The 10000-nt window shown below is 36.7% G+C and overlaps 1 protein-coding gene across 1 annotated transcript in view; it reads left to right on the top strand.

Annotated features, from left to right (window-relative positions):
- The first annotated feature begins 5978 nt into the window (after positions 1-5978).
- Positions 5979-10000, top strand: part of LOC132139434 (limbin-like) — a 30894-nt gene continuing 26872 nt past the window's right edge. Inside the window, exons 1-6 of the mRNA XM_059547784.1 lie at positions 5979-6655; positions 6762-6883; positions 6983-7033; positions 8414-8597; positions 9064-9179; positions 9347-9412. Coding sequence (XP_059403767.1) covers positions 6553-6655; positions 6762-6883; positions 6983-7033; positions 8414-8597; positions 9064-9179; positions 9347-9412 — 642 coding nt within the window. The 5' untranslated portion in view covers positions 5979-6552. The remainder of the gene's footprint in view (positions 6656-6761; positions 6884-6982; positions 7034-8413; positions 8598-9063; positions 9180-9346; positions 9413-10000) is intronic.

The raw sequence follows: 10000 nt of genomic DNA, 5'->3' as shown, positions 1-10000 counted from the left end.
TATTTGTTTTGCTCCAGTCTGGATCCAGAACACCTGAGAAGAGATGACCCCTCAGAGGACCCCAGATGATGCTGACCCTGAATCAACAAACAGAACTAAAAAATATTGCTACAAGTGTGACTGCATCATATAATAATTGCTGTTAATAATGTTCATCGTCTGGCTGACTACGTCTGTACAGAAACACTAAGAGGATATGCATGATTTCTGCATTCTTGTTTACTTGTGATCTCGACATAAAAGAGTGTCATTTTAACAGAAATAAAGTTGTATTTATATTAGATATTCATTAGACATTCGATCTTTAGCATTAAATGGCGTCGAGAACAAAGTCGTTCTAAGCAAACATGTTTGGGTTTATTAACATAATATTTGGGACGCTAAGGCTGTGATATTAATGTTGTCCACTAGAAGGCGCAATGGGATTGATTTTAACCCTAATATTTTTCGAGAATTATTTTTATCCTATTGAACTGAAACAAACGCGATGATCTACTTCATTTTTATAACTATGGTGCGCTGACAGTATAGTTTTATATAATTACAGTACATAGAAATCTTTGAAATGTATATTTATCACTACATTTTTTACTTTTATAGACCTCAATAAGACATAAAACATCTAAATAGGATTAAATATAACCCCAAATCAGAAAAACTTTTTTCTAACATGCAATAAAATCAAGATCTTATAATGAAATCGTAATTCTATTTAATGTTGTTTGATGTTTTCACTGACCTAATAAATGGCAATCTGTAAATATAGGATAAATGGGACAGAGACACGTTTAACTCGGTGTCACAGCAACTCTATTTTTAATTGTTTGTAAATCGAGGATACTAATTGTTTTTTACAAGACTTCAGCTGCTCATCAGTCTGTGGTTATCATTGCCTGAATGTCCTTTTCATGATGGGTCATACATGTTCAGTGTAGGAGACAGATCTGGACTGATCTAGCACATTCACTCTGTGTCTATGAGACCATGCTGTTGTAGCACATGCAGAATGAGAGCTGGCGTTGTCTTGGTCTAATAACCATGGACTTCTCATGAAAGACATCATCTTGATGGCAGTATATGTCTCTGTACAATGCCAATGACATGTAATGCCTCCATGTAAATGTACCCTCACACATGCCAGTCACCCATGCCTCTTGCTCTGATAAACCCCCATCCAATAACAAATGTTTGCTTTTGCATCTATCACTGGTAAAATTCTGGATGGCCCATTGGTCTTTGGGACTGAGAACTCATCTGTTTTTTCCAGTGGACTCATCTGAGCACAACACACATTTCCATTGTCTCTGACTATCTGAGAGAATCCGTGGCATCACTGCATAGAATTGATGTATAGCTTTCTGATGAGTCAAACCTGATACCCTGATACCCAAATGATCTGCTCTTATCATCTGATCGTGGGTGTATCTCTCTATTAGTTTTATTGGATCTTAGTGCTGCGTTTGACACAATTGACCACAACATTCTTTTGCATAGACTTGAACACTTTGTTGGCATTAATGGAAGTGCATTAGCATGGTTTAAATCGTACTTATATGACCGCCATCAGTTCGTAGCAGTGAATGAAGATGTATCCTATCGATCACAAGTGCAGTACGGAGTACCTCAAGGCTCAGTACTAGGGCCGCTACTCTTCACGCTTTATATGTTACCCTTGGGAGATATCATCAGGAAACATGGTGTTAGCTTTCACTGTTATGCTGATGATACTCAGCTCTATATTTCTTCGCAGCCCGGTGAAACACACCAATTTGAAAAACTAATGGATTGCATAGTCGATATAAAAAACTGGATGACGAGTAATTTCTTACTGCTAAATTCTGAAAAAACAGAGGTGTTAATTATAGGACCTAAAAACTCTGCTTGTAATAACCTAGAACACTGTCTAAGACTTGATGGTTGCTCTGTCAATTCTTCGTCATCAGTTAGGAACCTAGGTGTGCTATTTGATCGCAATCTTTCCTTAGAAAGCCACGTTTCTAGCATTTGTAAAACTGCATTTTCCATCTCAAAAATATATCTAAATTACGGCCTATGCTCTCAATGTCAAATGCAGAAATGTTAATCCATGCATTTATGAGCTCAAGGTTAGATTATTGTAATGCTTTATTGGGTGGTTGTTCTGCACGCTTAGTAAACAAACTACAGCTAGTCCAAAATGCAGCAGCAAGAGTTCTTACTAGAACCAGGAAGTATGACCATATTAGCCCGGTCCTGTCAACACTGCACTGGCTCCCTATCAAGCATCGTATAGATTTTAAAATATTGCTTATTACTTATAAAGCCCTGGATGGTTTAGCACCTCAGTATTTGAATGAGCTCCTTTTACATTATAATCCTCTACGTCCGCTACGTTCTCAAAACTCAGGCAATTTGATAATACCTAGAATATCAAAATCAACTGCAGGCGGCAGATCCTTTTCCTATTTGGCGCCTAAACTCTGAAATAACCTACCTAACATTGTTCGGGAGGCAGACACACTCTTGCAGTTTAAATCTAGATTAAAGACCCATCTCTTTAACCTGGCATACACATAACACACTAATATGCTTTTATTATCCAAATCCGTTAAAGGATTTTTAGGCTGCATTAATTAGGTAAACCGGAACCGGGAACACTTCCCATAACACCCGATGTACTTGCTACATCATTAGAAGAATGGCATCTACGCTAATATTTGTCTGTTTCTCTCTTATTCTGAGGTCACCGTAGCCACCAGATCCAGTCTGTGTCCAGATCAGAGGGTCACTGCAGTCACCCGGATCCAGTACGTATCCAGACCAGATGGTGGATCAGCACCTAGAAAGGACCTCTACATCCCTGAAAGACAGCGGAGACCAGGACAACTAGAGCCCCAGATACAGATCCCCTGTAAAGACCTTGTCTCAGAGGAGCACCAGGACAAGACCACAGGAAACAGATGATTCTTCTGCACAATCTGACTTTGCTGCAGCCTGGAATTGAACTACTGGTTTCGTCTGGTCAGAGGAGAACTGTTCCCCAACTGAGCCTGGTTTCTCCCAAGGTTTTTTTTCTCCATTCTGTCACCGATGGAGTTTCGGTTCCTTGCCGCTGTCGCCTCTGGCTTGCTTAGTTGGGGACACTTCATCTACAGCGATATCGTTGACTTGATTGCAAATAAATGCACAGACACTATTTAACTGAACAGAGATGACATAACTGAATCCAATGATGAACTGCCTTTAACTATCATTTTTGCATTATTGACACTGTTTTCCTAATGAAAGTTGTTCAGTTGCTTTGACGCAATGTATTTTGTTTAAAGCGCTATATAAATAAAGGTGACTTGACTTGACTTATTAGATATATCTCTCTTATTTGGCATTCAATATCTCACAAGATAAATAAAGATAAATTTTCTTTTTTGGTGATGTTCTACAACATATGTGCTGAATGTGAATTACATTTTATGGTGATATCATGAAGTAATCAAAAGTTACAGCATTTGGAACCAAGGTAGCCTTTCTCTTAGTCCTTAACAGTTTAGAAATTGTTGTTTTGAATTTGAAGTAATGCCTCACTCAAGTTTAGTCAAAGTCCTAAATAATTACACTAGTTTTATTTTACTATGAGACCTTTCAAATTACATATGACACGACTAACTGAGATGTATGATGTTTCTGACATATTAGAATACATGGCACAAAAAAACATATTTCATAAATTATAAATAGTTATATAAGTTGTATAAAAGATAAAATATACAGAAACATTCAGAAACATTCTAGGTTTTACATTCTGCTTTTCCAAGTGTTCAAAGGAGCTTTCCAACTGATTTCTTTAATTAATGGGTTTAGGTATTATTAACACACGAAAGACGAAATGGATTGTTAGACTAATTTCAATCGTGAGAATCTGCTGTAAATAATGATATGCCATTTTCCACGATCAGAGCGTGTGTTATGAAATGACAAGCATAAAAATGTATGAGAAAGTTACACAATGTGTAATGAGTTTATGTGTTATAATTCGATTATGAATATCTTTTGATCTATGAAAGATTGGTAAACTCTTTTTAATCAGGAGAATTCAAACGTGTAGCATTGGGCCTTTTTTTTCTTTGCTGCGCCATATGTGCCCCTGTGGCCCCGTCTGGTTTAATGTGTTGTGCTTTATGAGGAAGATCTATCGATCTGATCGACTGATTATGGCAAATTTTGGATTTTTAATCGGGAGAATTTTCTGAAAATAATGTGCGATTTTTCAAGATCTATGCATGTTTGGCGAAGTTACGAGCTAAAACGGCAGGACTGCAATCTCCCATTTTTTTTAAAAAATAATTAATTAATTTATTTATATTTTTATATTTTGCTCAGCTACATGTCCTAATTCATTTTTATGTCTTATACATTTATGAGAGATATCTTAGGATCTAAATGATGGAGTTTCTGCAAATAATGACGTGCCTTTTTCTATGATATATGACGTTTCATAAGGTTACGAAATCGCAATTACCTTAGATTATTTTTTTGCTAAACTTATGCCTCCTGTGTAGTTTTATGCATGTTATAACTTCATGAGGAATATCTTTAGATAATGACGGGTTATAGTGATTTTGGGCTCTTTTTCAATAAGGAGAATCTAAATAATGGTGTCTATTTTAGTTTTATGTTGTATAAAGTTATGCGCAAATTCATGACATTATTATTTTATTTTCTTATGGGTCTGGGGGTGACGACTTGTACAAAAACTCGCCCAAGTTTATTCAAAGCCCCAAACATAATATTTCGTACATTCATTAGAGCTGAGAAATTCTAAGCTTTAAAATTATTTATTTATTTATTTTTGTTATTTCATTCAGTGGTTACTTACTAATTTGATTATTTTTCATGCAGGAGGTGTTCTTTCAATTTCATTTTTATTTTGCCTCTTCCCAATTTCTTTTTAATTTTATTAATTTTTTATTTTATTTTTTATTTTACTTTTTTTGGAGTATGTTGCAGCCATTATATTTACAAAATATATTTAATCTTTTAAATTATTTTATTTGTACTTTTGTTTATTAAATAACAGTTAAAGATTAAAGATTTAATTGTAAAACATTTACAAAAACTTCAACCGATAATATATTTGTTATTAAATGATTAAACCCATCTGAAACATCACGTGGTGCTCTTGTTGTGACCTTTATGCATGTTGAAATATTTAATAACCATTTAAAAAACATTGTGTCTATTTTGTATTTTTTAAGTCATCATAATATGAAAGTATACTTTGATTTTAATTCTTAGTGTTTTTTAATTTATCTAGATTTCTCACAATCCAAAATTATGATTCAGTGCGTTATGATGGCTTTAAGAGATTTAAGACCTCTTGGATGGGTTAAATGCAGAGCACGAATTCTGAGTATGGGTCACCATACTTGGCTGTATGTCACATCACTCTATTTTTATTTATTTATTTATTTTAATGGACAAATATATGATATGTATTATAAATATAACTAGTCAGAGTCTAGTCATGATAGTTTTTTGTAAAATTCAGTGAAATGAGCCATTGTACTTATCGTAATCCAAAAATCCTATCTTTGAGGGACATGGAAAAAGTATTGAATAATAGGAAAGTCTTAGAATAACTGTTATGTTCCACAGAAGAAATAAAATCATGCAGGTTTGGAAAGACATGAAAATGAGTAAATGATCACTCAGTGATTACTTGATTATGAAGTTCTTGATTTTGGTCAACTATCCTTTAATTAAAATTCAAATACATCCCTTTAGGTAAAATCAAATTCATTACTATATGCATGAAAGTATACTAAATATATTACTTATTTTAACTTATAATACTGGATTTTAGAAAAACACGTTCTCTTTCATTTTATTACTGTTTAATACTTGGTAAAATTACACCTCTGATGATGATGTATTATTTAGAGGCGACGTACTTATCACACGTCAAAGTTCACTTCGGCAGGTAATCCTGTCACATTCCACTCGCCATACACGGCACGATCAGCGCGAGACTCGCACCGGACCCCGCATCTCTAACGCTTCAATTTCCGAGCACGTGCCCGCGAGGCTTAAAAAGGCATCTCAAACGCACGGTTAACGCGCGTAAAGCCTGCTTTCTTCCTCTTCTTCTGATGTTTAATGGTGGTTGGCGCGATACAAAATAACGCCATACATTCTCTTACTGTCTGCTGTAGCCTACTGTTACTTTTGATTGGCAGAGTTTGCAACCAATCGAAGCGCGGCATCGCCTGAGGAATGTTGCTCATTGAGCCAATTGAAGGCGCGTGAGGGCGGGGCTTCCCGCGGTTTCCCATCTTTGGAAAAGTTGTGGAAAACGGAAATGGAAAAACATACGGCGAAACGCTCGTTTCTTCTTCCCGGTCACTCATGAGATGTTTACTTACACTTTGCAGCGTTGAAGAACAAAGAGCTGCTGGTGACATAAAAAAAACAGACAACAACATGAATTTAATGAGTTGTTTCTTTATTAATCGTCGCGGTGGGATCGTTTGATCTGCTCATGTTAAATGCGTCGGCTTGTGAACACATGTTCTGCGTATGGAGATGTTCGTATGGAGCGCGTTGTTGTTTATCGCGCGAGCTCTTGTAATCAATGCAGCATTATCTATTGATCATCAGGAGGAATCACAGCGCAGAAAAGGTTTCTAATTTCATGTTCTTTTTAAATCTAAAAGTAAATATCTGTTAGTTGTTTTTTGGGGGGAAATAAAGAACAGACAGTAGTTTCTATTGTTTTTTTCTCTCAGTAATCAGGCGAAGAATCAGTTCTTCACAACAGTACCCAGAGGACGCTATCTCAGGCCACGCCCCCTACACCTTATTTGGTCAGTGGGCGGGGAAGAGAAGCACCAGACACGCTTCACAGCGGGTAAGATATGCACTGATATCTGTCAATCACCCATCAATCAGATTTCAGCTTTCTGTTGTTTTGCTGATCTCAGTCTGATCTGATGTGTGTTTCATTTAGAGCGAGATGAAGCCTTCAGCGTTTGGAGTCTCCTTCCATAAGTGCGCTCAGGTGTGATTGACTCCATGATCATAGACTGCTGTGTGTGTGTAAATGAGTTTTTATTTATTTATAAATCACAATCAAAAAAAAATTTGCTGTACAATCTCTACATAAAAAATACACAGTATTTACTTTCAGACAAGCAATGATCAACAACATGTTATCAAAAGCCTTAGTCTGCAGAACTGCAAACTTTCTTAGATTCTAGATTCATTGCACACAAACAGATATATTTCAAGAGTTTTTGTTTTAATTCTGATTGTTATGACTTACAGCTTAGTAAAATAAAGAATTCAGTATCTCAAAAATTGTGAATATTTTCTCAAAGATCAATCAAAAAAAGATTTACAAAACAGAAATACCCAAGCTCTCCAAAGCAGGTTTAAATTATCCACTCAATACTTGGTTTGAGCTCCTGTATGAATTACTGCTTGAGTGCGGCGAGGCATGGAGACGATCTGTGGCACTGCTGAGGAGTTATTGAAGCACAGGTTGCCTTTCTTCAGCTCCTTGTTGTTTGTCAGTTACTTCTCTTCCTCTTCACAATACCCCATAGATTCTCTGTGAGGTTCAGGTCAGGTGACCTGGCCAATCAAGCACAGTAATATCATGGTCAGCAAACCACTTGGAATTTTATTTTTGGAATTAGAATTTAGGAATTTTTGAGATACTGAATTTTAAACTTTCCTAAGCTGTAAGACGTAACCATCAGAATTAAAACACAACAACTAGTGAAATATATCAGTATTTGTGTGCAGTAAATCTAGATTATAATATATTTTTTAAATTAAATTACAAAAATAACTTTTTTCCATTATATTATAATATTTTCAGATGCACCTGTAAATGCACTTTAATTTAAAATGGCCTAATGACAGAGCCAGTCTGAGATGTAGAGGTAGTTTATTCCAGTGAATGCTTATGAAAATCTAAGGGTAACACATATAATGAAAACAAGACTGGGCAGAGAACGGATCCTTGTGGAACTCCACTAGAAAAACGGGCCGTTTTAGAGTAATGTTGTGTGTGCGTTGTGTGTTGGTGTATGTATATGAGTGTGGGTGTTTTTGCACTGTGTGCTGGTGTATATATTTGTGTGTGTGTGTGTATTTTTATATACAGTGCTGTGAAAAGGTTTTCTGCCCCCTTCCTGCTTTTTTAATTTTATTTGCATAATTATCATACTTGAAAGATTCAGATCATCAAACAAATTGTAATATTATACTTTGTTTAATATAACAATTTGTTTGATGATCTGAATCATTCAAGTCTGAAAAATATGCAAAAAATAAAAAACACAGGATGGGGGCAAAATCTTTTTCACAGCATTGTATATGAGTGTGTGTGTGCTGGTGTATGTATATGAGTGTGTAAGTGTGTGTGCTGCAGGTGGACTCGGGGGGCAGTGTGTCTGCGCAGGTGCAGGTGCGTCTGGAGGTCAGTAATCCGCAGGAGGGTCGTGACCTTTCGCAGCTCTGCATCCGTGACTCTGTGTCTGGGGTCACTCTGCTGCAGACCAATGGCAGCGTCCAGGAGAGAGGCTTCCAGACCTTCAGCACAGACTCACTGCGCGGTACAAACATCACTCTGAAAAATACAGTAGAATGTGTTTACATACATATCATCCTGTAAATTTACACTTTAAAACAGTAATTTACAAAAAAAAAAAATGTTAAACCAGTAAATCCAATAGTCTTTTTTTGTGTCAAACACCATAATAACACACACAATAGTAAAATAACATGATAAACATCCATTTAACAACATGCATTGTAACATAAAACCACTGTTGTTAAATCCAACAGTATTTTAATGAAACATTTTTAGTAGTATAGAGTTCAATTTAAATCGTACATATTTTTTTATAGTGCATCATTTAACTTACTATATACATGAGCACATCATAGACTTAAATCTAGACAAAGATATGTCATAGACCAACTCATATTTGAGAAAAAACAGACACACACACACACACACACACAATGTAGAACACAAACATATTCTCACTGTGTGTGTGTGTGTGTTTGTGTGTGTAGCTGGCTCTCAGTATGTGGTTTTGTACAGGATGAGTGTGAAAGGAAACAGAGACTCGCAACTCTCAACAGAGATTCTCAATCTCCCTGCGTTTCTGACCTTCTCCAACGCCACTCAGGTATCCACATCCACTCCTGTGTGTGTCCGTCTGTCTGTTACTCGCTGTGCATGCTGGGGTGAGTGTGTGTGGGTGTGTGTGTGTGGGTGTGATGACTTGGACCTTGATGATCCTATCATTGTTGTTTTGTTTATCGAATTTGATAAATCTGATCAATTGTATTTCAGAATGACATTCATCTGTTTGGTCCAGTGATCGCCAATTTCACTGTGAGGATAAACCCAACTGAACAGGTACACAAACACTCTCTCACACACACACGCACACACACGCACACACACACACACACACACACACACACACACAGACTCCCATGTAACCAGCTGCTGTTGCTGGTGTGTGTTTGTGATCTGTGTGTGTGTGTGTGTGTGTGTGATTGTGATCTGTGTGCGTGTGTGTTTAATCTGTGTGTGTGTGTGATCTGTGTGTGTGTTTAATCTGTGTGTGTGTGTGATTGTGATCTGTGTGTGTGTGTGCGTGTCTGTTTGTGATCTGTGTGTGTGTGTGTTTAATCTGTGTGTGTGATTGGGATCTGTGTGTGTGTGTGTGTGTGTTTGTGATCTGTGTGTGTGATTGTGATCTGCGTGTGTGTTTAATCTGTGTGTGTGTGTGATCTGTGTGTGTGTTTAATCTGTGTGTGTGTGTGTGTGTTTGTGATCTGTGTGTGTGATTGTGATCTGTGTGTGTGTGCGTGTCTGTTTGTGATCTGTGTGCGTGTGTGTTTAATCTGTGTGTGTGATTGTGATCTGTGTGTGTGTGTTTGTGATCTGTGTGTGTGATTGTGATCTGTGTGTGTGTTTAATCTGTGTGTGTGTGATCTG

This window comes from Carassius carassius, unplaced genomic scaffold (assembly GCF_963082965.1).
Source record: "Carassius carassius unplaced genomic scaffold, fCarCar2.1 SCAFFOLD_137, whole genome shotgun sequence".
NCBI lineage: Eukaryota > Metazoa > Chordata > Actinopteri > Cypriniformes > Cyprinidae > Carassius > Carassius carassius.
The sequence above is the reverse complement of the archived record's forward strand: the minus strand, read 5'-3'. Positions and strand labels throughout refer to the sequence as shown.